At 47.2% G+C, this 24,214-nt stretch overlaps 1 protein-coding gene and 1 long non-coding RNA gene across 3 annotated transcripts in view; one reads left to right on the top strand and one right to left on the bottom strand.

Moving 5' to 3' along the window:
- Positions 1-24,214, top strand: part of LOC310668653 — a 169,316-nt gene that overhangs the window by 57,697 nt on the left and 87,405 nt on the right. The gene's annotated exons all lie outside the window — the stretch shown is intronic.
- Positions 1-24,214, bottom strand: part of CELF5 (CUGBP Elav-like family member 5) — a 72,522-nt gene that overhangs the window by 38,604 nt on the left and 9,704 nt on the right. For both annotated transcript variants that reach the window (XM_083421702.1, XM_083421703.1), the window contains exon 2: positions 9,835-9,917. In XM_083421702.1, coding sequence (XP_083277828.1) covers positions 9,835-9,917 — 83 coding nt within the window. The remainder of the gene's footprint in view (positions 1-9,834; positions 9,918-24,214) is intronic.

Here is a 24,214-nt window from a genome sequence, read left to right as displayed (position 1 = left end):
TTTGGAAGAGATTCCAAACTGGGTCCTTATTGCCTGGCAATAAACTTCACCTTCTAATTCTCCATTTGCTGAGTCTGCCTGGTCCTTATTGACTCCAAGAGGGTACCAGCTCACGTCCGTTGCTTCAGAGCCTCTGCCTTTGTGCAGAAAACCGCTAGGATGGGAAATACGTGTGGGCCGCAACCGCAAAACACAGCCGTTGCCAGGCGTTCCGGCTTAGCGCACAATGCCGACCCTACGGCAGTGTGGCAGCTACAACGCAAAATTCAGCCTTCCCCACGTTTGGGCTGGATGTGCAGAACCACAACGAGTGTGTGCCCCACAACTACAGAAGGCAGCCCGCCCCCCAACGCTGCCTTAGTGAAGATGGCAGCGCTATGACAGCGCGCAGAGGAAAACAAGCCCCGCAGTGCTGACTTTGGGCAAGGCAAGGACCGAGCGCAGCTCAAATTGGATATCGAATCGCCCTCTGTGGTCCAAACGGGCCATGGCAAGCCCACGTGCCAAGCGAGTTTCTGTCCGCCTGCCCCTCCAGCCCCATAGCATCCTGTAGGTTTGTGGCGCTCCAAAAGATATGCTCCGGCAGCTCCGGGTGGAGAGGCATCAAGCAGCATCGGGAGACGTTGCCATGGGAACCGTGGAGTTAATTAAGGCCTACATGGAGCCAGTGAAGCCGGGGTGCGGAGAGGCCCTCTCATTACAGCGCAAATCAGCAGCCGCCCGTTCCTTGGGACAACAAAAGAACATTCAATTAGCGGAGACCCGCTTCGTCTGTAATTAAGAGTGTGGTTCTCCTCCGCCAGCTCCTGTCTCTCTCGGCAGACAGGATCGCCATATTTCAGATAGTCCAAACCAGGACACCCCGAAAGTTGAGCTTTGATGTTTAGGGAAACCTAGGGTTGCTATAAATTTCCCAGACATATCCGGAATACTGCAGCTGTGAGCAGCGTCAGGGCGGAAATCGGCGCAGTATTTTGCAATCGGCGAAATGTCTGGACGTGCGGCGGCCTCGGCGGCAGTGTCGTTTTTGTCAATTTCCCTCTGAAATAGTTCAAAAAACGTCCAATTTCTTTGCAATAAAAGCTCAGCCCAAAAGGTGGTGGTTGTTTTTTACACAAAAATGCCAAATAAACACAAGTTTTCGATTGACTTGCCTAAGATCCAGGACAAAGCTTCACCTTTTGGAAACCCCCCCCCCCGACTTCTGTGATGTAGATATGATGTTTCTGGGGGGTGGTATGGTGTATGGAAGGGACGCGGGTGGCGCTGTGGGTTAAAGCCTCAGCGCCTAGGGCTTGCTGATCGAAAGGTTGGCGGTTCAAATCCCCGCAGCGGGGTGCGCTCCCGCTGTTCGGTCCCAGCGCCTGCCAACCTAGCAGTTCGAAAGCACTCCTGGGTGCAAGTAGATAAATAGGGACCGCTTACTAGCGGGAAGGTAAACAGCGTTTCCGTGTGCGGCTCTGGCTCGCCAGAGCAGCGATGTCACGCTGGCCACGTGACCCGGAAGTGTCTTCGGACAGTGCTGGCCCCCGGCCTCTTTGAGTGAGATGGGCGCACAACCCTAGAGTCTGTCAAGACTGGCCCGTACGGGCAGGGGTACCTTTACCTTTACCTATGGTGTATGGAGGGGTGGTCTGGAGCTCCAGGGCAGGGAATTTAAAATGTCTATATAAGGGCAGGCACACCTGGGTTCTGGGTCATCCTCCTCCCTCCTGTGTGTGGTGAGTTGGGACCCTGTTGCAAGAGATCAATAGTATCATCCTGCACTGACTGGCAGCAGCTACCCAGGTTGTCAGGCGGGAACCTCAGGGATTGAACCCTTCTGCAAGCAAAGCTGCGGCTCAGCTCTCTTTCCACTTGCTCGCTGGGTGCCCTTTGGATCAGCCACACCCTCACTCAGCCTCGCAGGGCTGTCACAAGGAGAAAACGGTGGCAGTGGCATAGCGTGGAGGGGGCAGGGGGGGGCCGGCCGCACCAGGCGCAACATCTGGGGGTTAGGGTTAGGGGGCGCAAATCCACAGGTTAGGGGGCACAAATCCACGGGTTAGGGGGCGCAAATTTCTTGCCTTGCCCCGGGTGCTGACAACCCACGCTACGCCACTGAACGGTGGCCATGGAAGCCCTGCGTCCTGCACTCCTTGGAGCAAGGGGAGGAGCGAAAACGACACAAGTCACTCAGCAAATCAACATCCTGCCAAGGTTGGAACGTGCCGGACGGCTGGCTGTTTGCTTCAGGGAACGTCAGCACAGACAAAGACACACACACACTAAGTCCCCTTTGCATTTCAGAACCAGCAGTCCCCCCAAATGGAAGAAGACACGTTCACCCCGGTATGGCTCCCCTTTATCACATACACAGCCCAACAAGACTCCATCAGGCAAGGCCTCCTTCCACCTGCCTTGCTCCACCCTCTAGTCCCTACTTCTCAATGTGTATTGTATTGTTTTATGTACAGTGGTGCCTCGCAAGACGAAAAGAATCCGTTCTGCGAGTCTCTTCGTCTAGCGGTTTTTTCGTCTTGCGAAGCAAGCCCATTAGCGGATTAGCGCTATTAGTGGTTTAGCGGCTATTAGCGGCTATTAAAGGCTTAAGGGATTAGCGGATTAGCTGCTAAAAGGCTATTAGCAGTTTAGTGCCTTAGAAAAAGGGGGTGGGGAGCGAAAAAAACCCCCAGGAATCGCAAGACATTTTCGTCTTGCGAAGCAAGCCCATAGCAAATTTGTCCTGCGAAGCACCTCCAAAACGGGAAACCCTTTCGTCTAGCGGGTTTTCCGTCTTGCGAGGCATTCGTCTTGCGGGGCACCACTGTACTGCGGCTTGCGGTTGTTTTATTGATTATAGTTTAGATATTATTTATTGTAACTGTTGAGTGGATTTCTGTTTAACTTTTATATGTTGATATTATTTTTTTATACAGTGGTACCTCGGGTTACATACACTTCAGGTTACAGACGCTTCAGGTTACAGACTCCACTAACCCAGAAATAGTGCTTCAGGGTAAGAACTTTGCTTCAGGATGAGAACAGAAATCGGGCTCCGGCGATGCGGCAGCAGCAGGAGGCCCCATTAGCTAAAGTGGTGCTTTAGGTTAAGAACAGATTCAGGTTAAGAACGGACCTCCGGAACAAATTAAGTACTTAACCTGAGGTACCACTGTACTATTCTAATGATTGTGGAATGTTACTTTTTTGATGTAGGTTGCTTATTTTAAAGTTTTGTTTTATTATCACATTTTTGTATCGCATTAGATTGTTATAGGTAAAGGTAAAGGGACCCCTGACCATAAGGTCCAGTCGTGGCCGACTCTGGGGTTGCAGCGCTCATCTCGCTTTATTGGCCGAGGGAGCCAGCATACAGCTTCCAGGTCATGTGGCCAGCATGACTAAGCCGCCTCTGGCGAACCAGAGCAGCGCACGGAAACACCGTTCACCTTCCCGCCAGAGCAGTACCTATTTATCTACTTGCACTTTGGTGTGCTTTTGAACTGCTAGGTTGGCAGGAGCAGGGACCGAGCAACAGGAGCTCACCCCATCGCAGGGATTCGAACTGCCGACATTCTGATCGGCAAGCCCTAGGCTCTGTGGGTTAAACCCGCGTCCCATTTAGATTGTTATAAGATGTACCTTTTTTGTTTCTTCAGCTTGTAAACCGCCTTGCGTATTGTCAGATAGAAAGATGGTACACAAATTAAAAATGATGATGATGAATGATGATGACAAAAATCTACCAACAGCATACAACTCAATATGGCTAACCTGATACAAAACACCCACCCCACTCACACATGAAAACAAAGACCACCACAGCCAACCACAAATGAACAACCACACCCATGGACAACCCCAACCTCTCTCACCACCAGAGGCACACAAGTGAACAGCAAAAATTGAGAAAGAGGGAAAGGATTTGTTGAACCAGCTAATTTGAACTAGAATACAAAAAAAGGGAGGTGCGAGGAAGTCGAGGAAACAAGCATATGAAAGATAAAGAAATGAAATTTGGATGTGTTTTTAAATGTTTTAGTTTTTTCTTGTTGTTTTGTGGTATTGTTTTTTCTTTTTATTTTTGATGTATTGTTTGTTAAATTTTTGTTGTTTCTTTTTCTCTTTTTTCTTTTTGTAACTATTAAATATTTAATAAATATCATTTAAAAAAACAACAAGTGAACAGCAGAGAACCTGCACAAGCGACACGGACACCAAACCCCACATATAGTAAGTAAAGTAGAAACATTGCCACCCGACCCCCCCATCTCCCCCCCCACCTCTTTCCCCCTTTTCCTCCCAATGTCTCAACAAATGAAACTGATCTGTAAAAATGTTGCATGGCGGGGGGGGGGGGGGGATAAGAGCGAGAGGCATTGCACACACTTTTGTCAATCAAGAAAATCTTTAATAATGATACAGAAGGGGGGGCATGTCTTCTTCACCTCCTTCTTTGCTACAATATATCCATTTATTTCCAATTGTCAATGACAAAAGGGACTAAAATCTATAAAATTCATAGAAAATCAACGTGCCAATTTGCTCAATTTCTCTAGGACTCCATGACACCTTCCCTGTCCTCCATAATCCCTCAAGCAAGGTGTCAAGACCCTAATCCTGTCAAATCATTCTGCCAAGCCTTTCCTCTGGGCAATGTCAGGTGGCAGACTATGCATGCATGGACCATTGTCTTCTCATCACTGGTACTCAGGATGTGCTTATCTACGCATATCTCCAGCTCTGCATATTCCCCCCTCCCTCCTCCATATGTTAATTCTGTGTAACCCAACCTCTTCTTAATATATTCATGATGTAATCTGTGTAACCCAACCTCTTCTTAATGTATTCATGATGTAACTGGGATGTATTTTGCACTGTATTATAATAAAATTACTGTCCCTTTTCCAGATGAAATAAATAAATAAATAGTTTCTGCTTTTAACTTAAAAAATAAAAAGGAACCAGCAGTTCCCGAGTTCTGCAACGTCAAACAGTGTTTGAAATTAGCCCGGTGCGTTTTATGACTGGCAGGGGTCCAACCGGTCTTGAAAGACCTACACTGGCTCCCAGTATGTTTCCGAGCACAATTCAAAGTGTTGGTGCTGACCTTGAAAGCCCTAAATGGCCTCGGTCCTGTTATGTATTGAAGTTCTCACCTTGGCCACCAGAAGTATCGTGTATGTAGTTTTCACTCAGGTCCACGTCAGTTACTTTAGGTGGGAAACCCTGGGTTGTTGTTGCTACAATGTTGACAGCCGGCTGCCTATAAAAGCAGGCCGGCTGAGCTGTTTGCTGTTCAGTTCTGTTCCAGCTTGCAAATAAAGATCTGCTTTGGAGAAATCGCTGCATCAACTGAAGGAGCGTCTCCACTCCCATCGTTCTGCCCGGACACTGAGGTCCAGCTCCTAGGGCCTTCTGGCGGTTCCCTCACTGCGAGAAGCCAAGTTACAGGAAACCAGGCACAGGGCCTTCTCGGTGGTGGCACCCGCCCTGTGGAACGCCCTCCCACCAGATGTCAAAGAGAACAACAACTACCAGACTTTTAGAAGACATCTGAAGGCAGCCCTGTTTAGGGAAGCTTTTAATGTTTAATAGACTATTGTATTTTAATATTCTGTTGAAAGCCGCCCAGAGTGGCTGGGGAAACCCAGACAGATGGGCGGGGTATAAATAAATAAATAATAATAATAATAATAATAATAATAATAATAATAATAATAATAATAATAAAATAGGGGGAAAGCCAAATGTCACTTAGAGAAGGTTCTGAAATACTTTCCTTGAAGCTTGAATTTTGTTTTATTCCGGATTCTTCGATTGGGTGTTTTAATGTGCTGAAAATCGCTTTGAGATTTTTTCCCTTTCATTAGGGAAAAAAAGGTACCAACCTAGGTTTAAGGTGCCATTTGGCGATTAGCTTATATATCTGTCAAAGTTAACCTTTCAACTGCTGAGGAAGAAAACCAGCCAGCCACGGGATATTAAGGAGCAGCTCAACTTTTGGGGTGGAAGCGAAAGGTCAGCTGAGCTACAGCTTCGTCAGCTCAAAGAAATTTATAGCACTGGCATTTGAAAAACAAACTAAAAGGCAAAACAGCCAGCATATACCGGAGGCCAAGGGTATCACCCAGATTCTCCTCAACTCTTTGTATAACTCAGGGGTCAGCAAACTTTTTCAGCAGGGGGCCAGTCCGCTGTCCCTCAGACCTTGTGGGGGGCCGGACTATATTTTGGGGGGGGAAAGAAAAAGAATGAATTCCTATGCCCCACAAATAACCAGAGATGCATTTTCAATAAAAGGACACGCTCTACTCATGTAAAAACACACTGATTCCTGGACCGTCCGTGAGCCGGATTGAGAAGGCGATTGGGCCAGATCCGGCCCCCGGGCCTTAGTTTGCCTACCCATGGTATAACTCTTAGTCGGCGCTCTCCTCTTACAGGATTTATCTTTAGCTGAGCGCTGGCGATGGCACATCTCGGCAGCTCCTGCCTCGGAAAAGCAATTGCTGAGGAGGATTATTAACAGCCTGCCCTAATCATACAGAGGCGCAGTTGAAATGTCTCGCTAAGTGAGATTCGAGGTGTTGGGGGGAGGCGGGTTTTGGGAAGGAGGCTGCTTTTCGATATTTCAGAGTGCGATCCGCCCCCCCCCCCCCACATTCACAATGTATAACGTCCCACCTTTCTTCCAAGTTGGGGCTAAAGGCGTTTTTGTGTGTGTGTTTGGCTTCTCTCTCTCTCTCTCTCTCTCTCTCTCTCTCTCTCTCTCTCTTTCTCTTAATTACACCTCACAGGGTTGTTGTGAAAACAAAGCGTGTGGATTGTCCTGCATTCTGCCCCCTAGCTCTTCTGCAAGCGGGCAGGAAGAAAACGGTAATCATTAATTTCTGCAAATCTACGCTTTCCCTCTTTATAACATTGCAGGTGAAATACAAAATTAAAGGTCTTATATGGGTTAAACCACAGAGCCTTGGGCTTGCCGATCAGAAGGTCGGCGGTTCGAATCCCCGCGACGGGGTGAGCTCCCGTTGCTCGGTCCCTGCTCCTGCCAACCTAGTAGTTCAAAAGCATGTCAAAGTGCAAGTAGATAAATAGGTACCACTCTGGCGGGAAGGTAAACAGCGTTTCCGTGTGCTGCTCTGGTTCGCCAGAAGCGGCTTAGTCCTGCTGGCCATATGACCCGGAAGCTGTACGCCGGCTCCCTCGGCCAATAAAGCGAGATGAGCGCCACAACCCCAGAGTCGTCCACGACTGGACCTAATGGTCAGGGGCCCCTTTATCTTTATATATAATAAATGTTCATAAATGTACCAACCAAACACGTACATAGATCAGCACAGGAAGACCGACCTGAAACCATTTTTTGACTCCCAAACTGACCAAATGTTTTCTCTGCAAGGAGGGAGGGGGTGAGGGAACCTTCCCGTTGTCTCAGGAATTGGGTAATCACCATCTCAAGGAATGGCCAGACTACCAGGAAAGGCAATCAGATAAGGCATTATCAGATAACCTGGCAGACAGGAAAAACAACAACACACTCAAATTTCTGTTGTAGACCGCCTTTTCTGTGATGTAGGTAGGATGTTTGTGGGGGGTGGTCTTGCGTTACACCCCTTCTGTGGTGTATGTATGGTCTATGGAGGGGTGGTCTTGAGCTCCAGGGCAGGGAATTTAAAATGTCTATATAAGGGCAGGCACACCTCTGTTCAGGGTTCCTCCTCCTTTCCTGCGTGTGAGGGGAGCATCCTGTTGCAACAGTTCATTAAAGATCAGGCTTACTAGCTGCTTTGTTTCTCAATATTCTCTGGCTGGCCTCTGTTATTTTCTCCTACCAATAGGGAACCCATGTAAGGACTCTATATGGGCTCTTGTGTCCCCCATAAGGGAATCAGGGCAGATTTTGTTTATTACACAGGCAAAGGCCCACATTTAGAGACACCTGTCTTGGTTTTCTGTTTGAAGGAACAGTCATTCTGATTTCCAGTTGGATAGAGATGTTTAAACCTATCGCAGGCAAAGAAAGCTGTCTTATTATCAGGTTGAATTCATTGTCTGTGTTACAGATTGTGGGGGTACTCCCCCTAAACCAGGGGTCTGCAACCTTTAAGACAAAAAGAGCCACTTGGACCCGTTTCCGAAGGAAAAAAAACTGGGAGCCGCAAAACTCGTCATTATAAAAATAACTTTTTTGTCACTTTTTTATTATTTCTTTGTTTGACCCCTCAGAATTACTCCTCATCATAGAAATAAATGTTAAATTAACAAGTTACCTTTTTTGTGTGTGTGTTCTTCACTCCCCTTCAAAACAGTGACCAGCGTACATGCCCCCTTTCAATGCAGTGACCAGCGTACATGCCCCTTACAATGTAGCAGGCAGGCGGGCGGGAAGGTGACGTCGGGACGGTGCGTGACTAACGCACGCACCGCCCCCATGCGATGTCACAGCCAGTACAGCGCCCGCCACAGTGGGGAGTGTCGGGGCACACAATGCGCCTCCTCCCCTCACTAGTATCTGCCCCGGAGCCGCGGCAAAGGTGTAAAAGAGCCACATGCGGCTCCAGAGCCGCAGGTTGCAGACCCCTGCCCTAAACCCTAGAAATTAATAAATGGTAGGATCTTGATTATTTGGAGTATTGAAAGGAAGAATGCAGGCCAGTGGGGGAAAAATACAGGCTAAGCTTCCTTTTTGAAGCTAGAGCCTCACCTGGGAGACAGGTGTTAACATGACAAAAGGTGTTGATGGCCCATCTAAGAGAAATCTTGGGCCTGGGCAGACAGAAAGTTGACAGGTCAGCTGGGTGTGAAAGTCAGAGGAAAAGAGAGTCTTTAGAAAGGTGTGCTGGGAAGAAAAAGGGAAGAAGAAAGAATGGGAGCCATTTTGGGTAGGCTGGCTGAAGTCTGGCTGGGAAAGATGCCTTGGACTCCACTGCTGCAGGGAACAGGCCCTATATTCCCTCCTAAAAGCTACAACAGCCTCCATGGCATCTTCAATTCTCCAAAGGAACACGGAACCTAGTCTGGAACCCTCTGTTTAGAATCTTGCTGCTACTTGGCAGAGAGTGGGATGGGGGGGGGGGCATTTTTTCCAGCATCTATTTACTCCCATGTTGCCTACAGCAGAGTTCCCTGACCACTGGGTGATGCTGTCTGGGGAGCTGATGGGAATTGTACTCCCATCCACTCACCTACTCAGCCAAGGCTGGTCTTCTGGCGGTGGTCGTTTTCCAGGTTCCAAGGCAGAGAAAGCTCCCTTGCTATTCTTGCTATTGCAAAGAGGTGTAGTGTTGTAAATATAAAGGTAAAGGTAAAGGGATCCCTGACCATTAGGTCCAGTTGTGGCTGACTTTGGGGTTGTGGTGCTCATCTCGCTTTACTGGCTGAGGGAGCTGGCGTACAGCTTCAGGGTCATGTGGCCAGCAGGACTAAGCCGCTTCTGGCGAACCAGAGCAGCACACGGAAACGCCGTTTACCTTCCCGCCGGAGCTTTTTAATGGGGAGAAAGGGGGAAATACCACAGAAAATCTTGGATTATTGCTTCTAGAAGGTTAAATTAACCTTGTCTTAGCTTCCGCGTTTAAGCTGCAAAGGATGGCATTCTGCTGATCTCGCTCACATGTGCAAGGAAGGATGATAACCGAATAATATATCCTCTCCCAGTGCCTAAATCCATTCCTACATTCCCCCCCTGGCCCCTTTAAGCATTACACACTTCTTGGAAGGCACAGACTGACATTTGATTTCTCACTTCAAGGCAAGGTGCGAAACTGCGCTTCTCTGAGCGAAATACACCTCCGTTGAGGAGCCTCTGGAGCCCACCCACAGCGACTCCAAAGAGCCAAGACTTACCCCAGGGAGCGTTTTCTGTTCATGTAGAGCTGTCTGAGCTTTGATGGCCGAATCTCGGGCGCAGTACGTAAGGAAGGCGCAACCTGAAACGGAGAGGGCGTGCACTGGTATCAAACGTGTGAACATGTATGTGCAGAATGCAAGCTTATACGCATGAATGCACCAAATGTACTTCATCCGCTGTTCCATTAAAGGTAAAGGTAGAGGTACCCCTGCCCGTATGGGCCAGTCTTGACAGACTCTAGGGTTGTGCGCCCATCTCACTCAAGAGGCCGGGGGCCAGCGCTGTCCGGAGACACTTCCGGGTCACGTGGCCAGCGTGACATCGCTGCTCTAGCGAGCCAGAGCCGCACACGGAAACGCTGTTTACCTTCCCGCTAGTAAGCGGTCCCTATTTATCTACTTGCACCCGGGGGTGCTTTCGAACTGCTAGGTTGGCAGGCGCTGGGACCGAACAGCGGGAGCGCACCCCGCCGCGGGGATTCGAACCGCCGACCTTTCGATCGGCAAGCCCTAGGCACTGAGGCTTTAACCCACAGCGCCACCCGCTGTTCCATCAAGGGATCTCAAACTCTCTTCTCTGCCCCACCCAAATACACACACACACACCAATTTTATGCACATTTTTTACCAAGAGCACACACAGCAATCCTGTCACCTTGTCGCATTTCCTGTGGAAGAAGTACAGGGTCCAGTGGGGAGATGAAGGGGTTTAAGAACACAAGGTGAGCTGTGGGAAGGCAAGGCCAGTGTGCAGCAGCTGTAAAAAATTTAAAAAGGCAAGTTCCATGCTAGCGATCATTAGGAAAGGGGTTTAAAATATGGTAGCAAGGAACTGGAAAAGCGAAAAGACTCCTACAATAATTGAATGGTAGGTCCAAACGAAAGAATGTTTTACGGTTGGCCATGATGACAGGGAGAATCAGAGGATATCCAACGCAGAAGGAACATAAAGGGCAACCAAAATGGTCAAAGGCCTGGAAACGATGCCTTATGAGGAACGGCTAAGGGAGCTGGGCATGTTTAGCCTGGAGAAGAGGAGGTTAAGGGGTGATATGATAGCCATGTTCAAATATATAAAAGGATGTCACATAGAGGAGGGAGAAAGGTTGTTTTCTGCTGCTCCAGAGAAGTGGACACGGAGCAATGGATCCAAACCACAAGAAAGAAGATTCCCCCTAAACATGAGGAAGAACTTCCCGACAGTAAGAGCTGTTCAACAGTGGAATTTGCTGCCAAGGAGTGTGGTGGAGTCTCCTTCTTTGGAGGTCTTTAAGCAGAGGCTTGACAGCCATATGTCAGGAGTGCTCTGATGGTGTTTCCTGCTTGGCAGGGGGTTGGACTCGATGGCCCTTGTGGTCTCTTCCAACTCTATGATTCTATGATTCTAAGAACGGGAAATATTTAAAGATTACTTGAAAAATTACTGTGACGACAAAATTCTCCTGGCAGACCTTTGACTGATTCTTGTAAGGCGAATGTGATAAATAATCGTGTACTTTGGATAAGAATTAGGAAAACAAAATAACAGCATGGTGCTGTGTGTAAAACAATCAAAATAAGTGATAGTACAATGGGTTGAATCGGAAGTCAACTTTATTTTCTGTTAATTTTCTTTCTTTTCTTCTTCTTTTTTCCCTGTTCTGTAAAGTAGTAATAGATAAAAGTAATGATTGGTGATGTATATACTGTATAGTTGTGTATACTTGTGTGTTGTTGTATTCTGTAGTATATTGTGGTGTGATGTGGGATGATGTGTAATTTAATGCTGTCTGCCAAATAAAGTTAAATACCATATTTTTCGCTCTATAAGACGCACCAGACCACAAGACGCACCTAGTTTTTGGAGGAGGAAAACAAGAAAAAAGAATATTCTGAATCTCAGAAGCCAGAACAGCAAGAGGGATCGCTGCGCAGCGAAAGCAGCAATCCCTCTTGCTGTTCTGGCTTCTGGGATAGCTGCGCAGCCTGCATTCGCTCCATAAGACGCACACACATTTCCACTTACTCTTTAGGAGGGAAAAAGTGAGTCTTATAGAGCAAAAAATACGGTAAATAAAAAAAGGAAAGAGGTTTAAAATAAAATTGCCAATATCCTCATACAGATCTGTGGTGCGACCATGTTTGGACTGCTGTGTACAGTTCTGGTCGCCTCCGCTCAGAAAGGATAATGTGACGTCAGAAATGGACAACCAAAATTATCAAGGGAGTGGAGCAGCTGATTTGTGAAGAAGGGTTGCTGTGCTTGAGACTTCTTAGCATAGCTGTCAATTTACAGATTTGAAAATAAGGGATTAGCAGCCAAAATAAGGGATTTTCCAAGCACAGGTATGTTCAGCTTCTGAGCCCCTCTGAGCCAAAGGCAGAAAGCCCAGCCAGCAGCCAAACGAAGCCTCAAGCGGTGGTTCCCACAGCGCAGCAACCCAGCATAGGGGATGCAGCAAGGAAAACCACCGTCACCTCTCCGCTGGGAAGCGCTGAGCAAAGGCGAGTCCCCAGGCAACACGGCCGATTTGATCGGCACAAGGCATGCAAGCTCCACCCCCCCAGTCGTTCTTAGACTCCTTATTGGGTGAGCAATGCAGCCAAGCAACACAGTTGGAGCCCCCCTCCTCCCTAGCCGGCAGGGAGGGAGGGAGAGGAGCTGCTTCCTTTGAAACCCGGGAAATTTAAGGGACATCATCAATAAGGGACAGCAGCGGGACACGGCGCTGGGATAAGGGACTTTCCCGGCAAATAAGGGACGGTTGACAGCTATTCTTCTTAGAGAAAAGGCAAGTACTGTAAGAGGTAACCTGGGCATGGAGAAAGCAGACAAAGGGTTTTCTTCCTGTATCATAACGCTAGAACATTGATGCCAACCTCTTCTGCAAAAGGCAAGGGCATCAACCAGAATAAACAGGGAAAAGCAGCAGTAAAATGCGAATTCCGTCTCCCCCGGCACTTTTTGAAAGGCGTTCCTTTCCATTTGCCTCCTCAAACTGGCAACCGGGGTAGACTTCTGCTGCACCAGGAGGCTCTGTGCTTATCTGCCCACAGCTAAGATCACGAGCGAGGCCTGGAACTCGCCAGCAACAGCAGCAGCGCTTGCGCTCGCCGGCACTCATTGCACACGGCCCCCCCATTTAACCTTTGTACCACGGAGACGCCCACGGCACAGTGGTTTAAATTTTTAATTCTAATTAATAGGGCCCCAGAGCCATGGCGCGTCAAACAAGCTGGTTGATCGGGTGTGTGTTTTTAATCGTAAGTACTATTTGTTTGCATCTGCAAGCACACAGGGAGAGGAGCAGGCAAGGGGGGCAGGCGAAATCCGTACGAATCATCTCGCTCTTGTGATTATTTTTAGCCTTCAGCGGAGAGGAAGGGAGAAATAATACGTGCGGAGATCGGGAATCTACAGAATGTATTTCTGAATCCAGCCACTCCTTCCCCCAAGAGACAGAAAAGGACGGGGAAGAGAGTGCCAGATCCTGAATGTGGAGTGGAGCCAGGCAAAGGGAATACCTAGGTGAACACACCTTATTTTGTTCCGCTGAGCTGCTAGCTTAAGGTTACCAGAAGTCCCCATTTCCCGGGGACAATCCCTGGACTTACAAATCAGTCCCCATACAAAATCCATTGAAATTGAAAAGGGCAGGATAGTGCGCACCCCGGAAATGTTCTCTTTCAGCTTCTGCCTTCTGGAAGAAGGTACAGGGTTATAAAGACTAGGACGAGCCGCCTGAGAAACAGTTTCTACCCAAATGCGATTTTGGTTTTAAATGCAGTCTAAGGAGTCTCTAGGGATGCAGGTGGCGCTGTGGGTTAAACCACAGAGCCTAGGACTTGCCGATCAGAAGGTCGGCGGTTCGAATCCCCGCGACGGGGTGAGCTCCCGTTGCTCGGTTCCTGCTCCTGCCAACCTAGCAGTTCGAAAGCACACCAGCACAAGTAGATAAATAGGTACCGCTCTGGCGGGAAGGTAAACAGTATTTCCATGCGCTGCTCTGGTTCGCCAGAAGCGGCAACCCCAGAGTCGGCCATGACTGGACCTAATGGTCAGGAGTCCCTTTACCTTTAAGCAAGGAAATAATAAAAGAATCAATCGAATTATTATTAAACTAAAACAACACACCAAGATGGAAGAAGTAAAATAATAATATTATTGAGATCACACATGGGAGAGGGGGGTATAGGGGAATTTATAAAAAATTCTAATATACTATTTCTAATTGTGTTGCATTTATATACAATGGTACCTCAAGTTAAGTACTTAATTCATTCTGGAGGTCTGTTCTTAACCTGAAACTGTTCTTAACCTGAAGCACCACTTTAGCCAATGGGGCCTCCTGCTGCCGCTGTGGCGCCAGAGCACGATTTCTGTTCTCATCCTGAAGCAAAGTTCTTAACCCGAGGTACTATTTCTGCGTTAGCGGAGTCTGTAACCTGAAGTGTATGTAACCTGAAGCGTATGTAACCTGAAGCATATGTAACCTGAGGTACCACTGCATAGCAAAGGGAAGTCTATAGCAATTAGGTATATTTTAATCAAGTCAACTATGTAATGGGCTTATGTTACAAAACAAATATGGATTTTGAATTTGATGTTTGTAATTCTTTTTCGGTTTTGGAACAAAGTTAATAAATAAAAAATATTATTCAACATTTTACTTGCAGAGCTTTATCCGAAGCAAATGAGAAACATGCGTCCAAAAATATTCATACAGTATCTTAAGCTGTGCAGCACAGGCTCAGTATCTTCAAATATATTTTTAAAAATTCAAACAGACATAAGCAGAGGTCTGTCTCTCTCCCCACAACCTGCACCCAGCCTTTTTTTTTATAATAATATTTATTAGAGGTTTTATAGTTACAGAAGAAAAAAGTATAAGAGAAAAAAAAGACAATAAAAAATTAACAAACAATACATCAAAAATAGAAAGAAAAAACAATACAGAACAACAAGAAAAAACAAAAACATTTAAAACCACATCCAATTTCCATATCTTTATCTTTCATTTACTTCTTTCCTCGACTTCCTCACACCTCCCTTTTTTGTATTCTAGTTCAAATTAGCAGGTTCAACAAATCCTTTCCCTCTTTCTCAATTTTTGTTCTATAATTTATCCTAACACAGTTTAACTTTAAATGTTCCACTTTAACGCCCCAACACTTAATTTTTATATGATTCTTAATAACACTTCTGCTAAAATCATGTAACTTCATTCCAATATCCTTCTAACATTCATTAATTTTGCAATATTTCTGTAAATATACTTTAAATTTTTTCCAGTCTTCTTCCATCGACTCTTCTCCCTGGTCTCGGATTCTGCCAGTCATATCCGCCATTTCCATATATTCCATCAGCTTCATCTGCCATTCTGCCCGGGTGGGAACCTGCACCCAGCCTTAGGCCATTTACTCGGAGAGCTTCATTTACCACAGACAGCTCCCTTCCAAAATGGCAACACGCAATTGAGAACCTTAATCCCCTAATTTAACATCACTCGCTCACTTGTTAGCTAGCTAGAGAACAACAACAACCAGTTAAAGTTCAGGGACAGCTGCTCTTGCTGTTCAGTGGATTTCCCCAGGGTTTTCCTTTTAACATGGCCTCGTGGAAAAAAACCCTTGTTTTCACCAATACACATTTCAGTGTCAATTATACCAACTATACCTAAGAGTAAGAGGAACGCGGGTGGTGCTGTGGTCTAAACCACAGAGCCTCTTGGGCTTGCCGATCAGAAGGTCGGCGGTTCGAATCCCCGCGACAGGGTGAGCTCCCGTTGCTCGGTCCCTGCTCCTGCCATTTTGATACCATAAATATAACAGGATGGCACTGTGGGTTAAACCACAGAGCCTAGGGCTTGCCAATCGGAAGGTCGGCGGTTCGAATCCCCGTGACGGGATGAGCTCCCATTGCTCAGTCCCTGCTCCTGCCCACCTAGCAGTTCGAAAGCACGTCAAAGTGCAAGTAGATAAATAGGTACCGCTCTGGCGGGAAGGTAAACGGCGTTTCCGTGCGCTGCTCTGGTTCACCAGAAGCGGCTTAGTCCTGCTGGCCACATGACCCGGAAGCTGTACGCCGGCTCCCTTGGCCCATAAAGCGAGATGAGCGCCGCAACCCCAGAGGCGGCCATGACTGGACCTAATCGTCAGGGGTCCCTTTACCTTTACCTTTTACAGTGGTACCTCAGGTTAAGTACTGGTACTTAATTCGTTCCAGAGGTCCGTTCTTAACCTGAAACTGTTCTTAACCTGAAGCACCACTTTAGCCTATGGGGCCTCCTGCTGCCTCCACGCCGCTGGAGCAGGATTTCTGTTCTCATCCTGAAGCAAAGTTCTTAACCTAAAGCACTATTTCTGGGTTAGCGGAGTCTGTAACCTGAAGCGTATGTAACCCGAGGTACCACTGTATACCTAAGAGGCCACAGCCAGCAGATATAGTGGCCGCTGAGAACCGTATTCTGCACAAACCTCCTGCAAAGAGGTTTGCAACACATCTCATAAGAAGTTTTTTTGGGGAGATAGCAGCCTTTGCCACCCTGTGCATTTCCGATTTCTCCGACTCAGGGATAAAATAAAACGGTGGGGAAAGGATCTCCACCTCACCCGTTCCATCTACACTTCTCATTCCTCCCTCCTTGCACCCTCACCATTTCCTGAACAAGGACAGTTTGCGGACACGAGGAGTGAAACAGGTTTTTCCCCCTCCTCCCAGTTGCCTGTGCTTGGCACCATCTGGGCGCCTGCGGCCCACACACCAGCTGGAACAGGCAAGGCAGGCAGAGAGGCTTCAAGCAAGGGAAAAAGAAAAAGAGAGGGGCAGGGATCCAGTGGATTCTACGTACCTCATTTGGGCTTAAATCAAGGGTCATCTACTACAACAGGCTTCCTCGAACTCGGCCCTCCAGATGTTTTGAGACTACAGTTCCCATCATCCCTAACCACTGGTCCTGCTTGCTAGGGATCATGGGGGTTGTAGGCCAAAAACATCTGGAGGGCCGAGGCTGAGGAAGCCTGTACAGTGGTACCTCGGGTTACATATGCTTCAGGTTACAGACTCCGCTAATGCAGAAATAGTACCTCGGGTTAAGAACTTTGCTTCAGGATGAGAACAGAAATCGCATGGCGGTGGCGCGGTGGCAGTGGGAGGCCCCATTAGCAAAAGTTAAGGTTAAGAACAGTTTCAGGTTAAGTACGGACCGCCGGAACAAATTACCGTATTTTTCGCTCTATAAGATGCACCAGACCACAAGACACACCTAGTTTTTGGAGGAAGAAAACAAGAAAAAAAATATTCTGAATCTCAGAAGCCAGAACAGCAAGAGGGATCGCTGCGCAGTGAAAGCAGCAACCCCTCTTGCTGATCTGGCTTCTGGGATAGCTGCGCAGCCTGCATTCGCTCCATAAGAAGCACACACATTTCCCCTTACATTTTAGGAGGGAAAAAGTGAGTCATAGAGCAAAAAATACGGTAAGTTCTTAACCCGAGGTACCACTGTACTAAGGAAATCAGCCCTGAGTGCTCACTGGAAGGACAGATCCTGAAGCTGAGGCTCCAAGACTTTGGCCACCTCATGAGAAGAGAAGACTCCCTGGAAAAGACCCTGATGTTGGGAAAGATGGAGGGCGCAAGGAGAAGGGGACGGCAGAGGACGAGATGGTTGGACAGTGTTCGCGAAGATACCAGCATGAGTTTGACCAAACTGCGGGAGGCAGTGGAAGACAGGAGCGCCTGGCGTGCTCTGGTCCAGGGGGTCACGAAGAGGCGGACACAACTAAACTAAACAACAACAACACTGTACTGCACTTAGCCCTCCCTGACATTTTTAAATGCTCCAAAGTCGAGAGAGGGAGGGAGAGAAAGTGAAGCGGCAACGAGGAAAAAGCCACGAACCGCGCAGAGGATTTCACTAGAGGGGAAATTACTCATGCTTCTCGTTGCCCCAACTCCCCCCAATGCCTGCAGAACTGAGCCACGTTCAGCCCACCACGTAGCGTGGCACCCTGCCCTCAGCAGAACCAACTCCAGGCCCGGGCAGGCAGCCCACGGCTGAGACCCTGGTCCCTTGGCAAGCGGCTCCACAGGACAGATTGGGAGGTCCGTCGTTTGTGCCGCCAGGACCCCGGCTCTCCTCAGCCCCAGCTGGGTCAGGAAGAGGGATGAGCCAGTGCGGCGGGACAGTTAAGAGCATAGGACGAAGGTCTGGGTTTGAATCCACGCTCGGCCACAAAGCTCCCTGAACAACTGCCTCTCAGCCTTAACCTACCTCACAGGGTTGTTTTGAGGGTGGAATGGAGAGGGGGGACGGTACCGTGGGACCACCTTGAGCTCCTTGGAGCAAAAGGTGGTTTGGAAATGCAACAAACAAATAAATCCAGTAACAAACAAATAAATCCAGCTTGAATCGATCTGGTTCACACTATCCGAAACGGTCTGCGAACTCTTCCTTTGAAAGCTGCATTTCTCAGAAATTTGGCAACGCTGTTTTCCAGCCATGCAGCATTTAGAAAAATAATAATAATAATAATAATAATAATAATAATAATAATAATAATGCATCTGCTAGAGGGAAATGCGCCTGAACATGGAGATGTCAGTGAAGATAATAATACAAATTCATTTTTTTTCAAATTTGCGTTGTGGTTTAGTATATATTATTTGCATTTATGATTTTGTACGTAATGTTGGCTTAACACTCAAATCAGTTACTCTGCATGCTGATGTTGAGTAACTTCCAGTTTCAGTGTTTTATAGCTCCTATTTTGGAAAAGTGGCATTTGTCTTTCTGATAGTTGAAAAATTAATGAAAAAACTCAAAAATGTGTTAAGGAGAAACCACTTGCCGGAAATGGATGCACTGGTCAAAACGGCATATTAAAAAATGTGTTCATTAGGAGAAATCCACTCTAGGATGCTGATGAATTTTCATGAGGATTCTTTAAAAATAAAAAATAAAATCTTTTAAATCTCAAACTGCTGCAAAATGAGGAGAAGAAATGGAGAGTCAAAACTAACAGATTCTTCAATCCCTAGTTAGGGATGGTGGCAGCATTAAGCCAGGACTGCACCTTTCCTCTCTCCTGAATAATAATTATTAATAAATAATAATAATAATAATAATAATAATAATAATAATAATAATAATTTCTTTGTACCCCACCCATCTGGTTGGGCTTCCTCAGCCACTCTGGGTGGCTTCCAACAAAGATCAAAAATACATTAAAATGTCACACATTAAAAACTTCCCTAAACAGGAATGTTCTGAAATTCCTCCTGAAAGCCAATAGCGAGGGAGGGCGCCACACCTCACGAGGGAGGGCATTCCCCAAATGAGAAAAACCCACCCAAAAAAAGCCTTGTCATGGGTCAATGCCAACTGGGCAGCAGCCAACTGGACCCCATCATCATCCCTGCCTATCATGGGGCCTGAGACAGTTGATACAGGGAAAATATTTGGGTCCCAAGCCATTTAGAACGTGATACTCTGGTACGAAGGCCTTGAACTGGCAGATACCGTATTTTTCACTCCATAAGACACACTTTTTTCTTCCTAAAAAGTAAGGGGAAATGTCTGTGCGTCTTATGGAGCAAATGCACGGTCCCTGGAGCCGAATTGCCCGGGGCGAAAAGCAGATCATGCTTTTTTTTTAAATGAAAGAGGGGTGTTGAAACAAAGCCGCTGATCAGCAAGTGATCGGAAGCGAGATAAGGGACGCTGGCCATAAAGGAGGCTGCCTGGGAGGGGGGAGGTAAAGGCAGCAAACTTGCAAGGAGAGGAGACAGGAAGACTAAAGCAATGAGGAGAGAAATTAGAAGAAAAGGAGGAGCAAAAAACTGCTCCAGCTAAGGAAAAGACACTAAGGCAAACAAGAGGGAAGGGGGTGTTGAAAGGAAGCAGCTGATCGGCAAGCGATTGGGAGGGAGATAAGGGAGGCTAGCGATAAAGGAGGCTGCCTGAGAAGGGGGAGGTAAAAGCCCATGGATCCTCAGGATTTCTGCACTGGGCAACCCCAAACTCACTGTCAAATCACATGTCTGTGGCCACAGCATGAACCACAAAAATCATACATCCACTGTTTCATTCAGAATATTTTTTTCTTGTTTTCCTCCTCTAAAAACTAGGTGCTTCTTACGGTCAGGTGCGTCTTATGGAGCGAAAAATACGGTAACACAAGGCATGGTCTCCTACCAGGCTGCCCTTCTCACTAACCACGTTCTGCAAAGGCCCAGCATCGTTTTCTCACAGTGGCCAAATACCCCTAAGAACCTAGGAATCCAGATAATAATAATTATAATAATAATAATTTTATTTGTATCCCGCCCTCCCTAGCCAAAACCAGGCTCAGAGCGGCTAACAACATGTAAAAATAGCACAGTGTACATAAAATCACACAGTTAATTAATTAAAATTCATTCTAGAATCAATTCAGAATCAAATTAATGGCAACCATTGGGCTAGAGTTCTATGAGGATTACCAGAGGAGGGGGTCAGGCTGTGCCTTGGCCAAAGGCCTGGTGGAACAGCTCTGTCTCACAGGCCCTGTGGAAAGATGTCAAGTCCCGCAGGGCCCTAGTCTCTTGTGACAGAGTGTTCCATCAGATTGGGGCCACGGCCGAAAAAGCCCTGGCTCTGGTTGAGGCCAGCCTAACCTCCCTGTGGCCCGGGACCTCCAATATATTTTTCTTTGAAGACCATAAGGTCCTCCATGGGACATGCCAGGAGAGGCGGTACCATAGCTACGAGGGTCCTAGGCTGTATAGGGCTTTAAAGGTTAAAACCAGCACCTTAAACCTGATCCTGTACTCCACCGGGAGCCAGTGCAGCTGGTATAGCACCGGGTGAATGTGATCTCGCAGCGAGGACCCTGTAAGGAGTCTCGCCGCGGCATTCTGCACCCGTTGGAGTTTCTGGGTCAGTCTCAAGGGCAGCCCCACGTAGAGCGAGTTACAATAATCCAGTCTGGAGGTGACCATCGCGTGGATCACAGTGGCGAGGTCAGGGCGAGAGAGGTAAGGAGCCAACTGCTTAACTTGGCAGAGATGAAAAAATGCCGCCTTTGCTATAGCTGCAATCTGCGCCTCCATGGAAAGGGAGGTGTCGAAGATTACACCCAAACTCTTAACGGATGGAGCTGGTACTAATTGCGCCCCCGCAAGAGATGGGAGTTGCCCCCCCAATCCCATATCGTCCCGACCCAGCCACAGGACCTCTGTCTTCGAAGGATTTAACTTCAACCGGCTCCCACGTAACCATCCAGCCACAGCTGCCAAACATCTGGTCAGTGTGTCTGGGGCCGAGTCAGGATGGCCATCCATCAACAGATAGAGCTGAGTGTCATCAGCATACTGCCCAAACACTCTGGATAAGCTGGGCGAGGGGGCGCATAAAGATGTTGAAAGCATCGGGGAGAGTATCGCACCCTGAGGCACTCCACATACTAGGGAGTGGCGCGATGACAGTTCCCCCCAAGTGCCACCCTCTGTCCCCTGATACGGAAGGGGGGGGCATGTCTTCTTCACCTCCTTCTTCGCTACAATATATCCATTTATTTCCAATTGTCAATGTCAAAAGGGACTAAAATCTATAAAATTCATAGAAAATCAACGTGCCAATTTGCTCAATTTCTCTAGGACTCCATGACACCTCCCCTGTCCTCCATAATCCCTCAAGCAAGGTGCCAAGACCCTAATCCTGTCAAATCACTCTGCCAAGCCTTTCCTCTGGGCAATGCCAGGTGACAGACTATGCATACATGGACCATTGTCTTCTCATCACCGGTACTCAGGATGTGCTTATCTGCGCATATCTCCATCTCTGCATATTCCCCTCTCCCTCCTCCATATGTTAATCCTGTGTAACCCAACCTCTTCTTAATGTATTCATGATGTAACTGGGATGTATTTTGCACTGTATTCTGGGACACGGAGGGAAGTTTCAAAAGTTCATGTCACCCCTTTCTCGCTGTTCAATCTCGCCTTGAACCTGTTGCGCAATAAACTTGGATCTTCTGCAGTTTGCTCCTGTCTCCGGCTGAGCTCATTTTCCTCCGCAGGGCCCCGCGGACTTAGTCCGACGAGCTGGGTGGCAGAGCAGCCTCGCACACCAGATTTTACCGACCAGAGAGAAACGAGCGCAGCCATTGAAGGACTATACCCTGGATCCCCACGTATCTGACCACAAGAGCCAGTCTCCCCTCCTGTGGTTTCTGTAGACTGGTATTCAGAAGCATGGCTGACTCCAACTGTGCACTGGAGACAGCCTTCAAGGGCCGCCCCACGCAGAGCATTGCAGTAGTCTAAGCAGGAAGTCCTTAGAGCGGGGGTCCCCAAACTAAGGTGTGCGGGCTAGATAAGGCCCGGGGGACTTGTTTATCCGGCCGGCGGCAACCCTCACTGCCCGCTCTTACCAGCACTGTGCTGCACGGCTGCCCACTTCCGGGTCGGAGGAGCACCGGAAATAGCTTGTGCGCATGCGCGTTATTTCCACATGCGCAAGTGTTATTTCCAGTGCACATCTGGGTCGGACGAGGCCTGTGCACAAGCTATTTCCAGTGCTCCTCCCACCCAGAAGTGTGCCATGAGAAATGCCAGTTCATTTCATACGAGATTCAGTTCCTACGAGATTGGCCTAGGATTTAAATATGTACGGATAGGAATTAAGATGTTTAAAGCCAGAATAGAAGGAATGAAAGATGTTAAGTGATCGAGATAATTTTTCTTTGAGAAGATAGATTTTGGAAAACTGTTAGAATGATATATAATGAAATTCAACCAGGGGGATTTTTATTTTTTTTTATTTTTTAGAAGCCTCTGAAATAGAGGACACTATTTCAGAGGCTTCTACTCGGCAGCCTCTTATAGTTGTTTTAACTGCGAGTCTTTTAGTTCTTACGCTCTTACAGTTGTTTTAACTGCATGTTTTTATTTGTTTTTATCTGTTTTAATTATCAATTTTTATCCATCCATTATCCGTGTTTAATCTTGTATTTTATTCAGATGTTTTATCCTATGCTTGTTTCTTTGTCCTTATTTGCTCCAGCATTTATCAGTTTAAAAAATCCTAACTGCTATTTTATTTATATGTTTGTTTTTTATCCTGGTCTGTGACCGTAATAAAGTTCATTACCCAACCAGGGAGATTTGAGGAAGTCACTTAACAATCTTACCAAGATTGGTTTAATTAGAATTAGGATGTTTGTTTGTTTGTTTGTTTGTTTAAAAATATTTTTTTGGAAAATTTAATTCTAAAAATTGAAAAAAAAGAAGGAGAAATGCCGGTTCATTTTTGGGCCCAATTCAAAGTTCTCACAGTAGTATTTAAAACCTTAACAACTCAGGCCCCAAATTCCCAAAGAGACAGCCTCCTTCCCTACAGACCCCCTTGGATGCTAAGCTCGGATTGTAAATTGTTTTAGGCTGTTTTCGATTTTGCGTTTTAATTGCTGGGACCTTAGGGTGGAGACAGGAAATAAAATTATATCCTTGTTGCAGCGGGTTGGGCTAGATGACCCATGGGTTCCCACCCAGCTCTACACTTCTGTGATCCTATGACCATCATAGAATCATAGAATTGGAAGAGACCACAAGGGCCATCGAGTCCAACCCCCTGCCAAGCAGGAAACACCATCAGAGCACTCCTGACACATGGTTGTCAAGCCTCTGCTTAAAGACCTCCAAAGAAGGAGACTCCACCACACTCCTTGGCAGCAAATTCCACTGTCAAACAGCTCTTACTGTCAGGAAGTTCTTCCTAATGTTTAGGTGGAATCTTCTTTCTTGTCGTTTGGATCCATTGCTCCGTGTCCGCTTCTCTGGAGCAGCAGAAAACAACCTTTCTCCTTCCTCTATGTGACATCCTTTTATATATTTGAACATGGCTATCATATCACCCCTTAACCTCCTCTTCTCCAGGCTAAACATGCCCAGCTCCCTTAGCCGTTCCTCATCTCTGCCCCCGACCCTGTAGTCATCCCTCTGGCACAGCACAGACTGAAAGCTCTTTTGGGGAGAGGCTCATGCTCTTTGCTTAAGTCGCTTTGCAAAAACACCCTACGAATGTTTGTTTGTTTGTTTTAATGCATATAGTTCTGGATGGATTGTGTGGATTAAATGCCTATAAGGCGAGATTCTCTGAAGCTGCTGCGCGCATGGATAACTCCTCTTTATCTCTCTCTCACACACAGAGAGAGACATGCCATTTCTCAGAAACCACCAAGACATATACTCCACAGGGTTGCTTTGCAAGAAACTCTCCAGATGTTGCCACATGAAGTTCCCATCATCCCTGGCCAGCTGCTTGTGGCTCTTGGAAAGCGGAGAGCAGCAAACACCTGGAAGATGTTATCAAGACTGCCTGCCTCCGAACAAGGGTCAATCGCCTTTTCAGCCCTC

This window comes from Podarcis tiliguerta, assembly GCF_965153285.1.
Source record: "Podarcis tiliguerta genome assembly, chromosome: 18".
NCBI lineage: Eukaryota > Metazoa > Chordata > Lepidosauria > Squamata > Lacertidae > Podarcis > Podarcis tiliguerta.
Note: the sequence above shows the minus strand (reverse complement) of the source record. Positions and strands in the feature narration are given on the sequence as shown.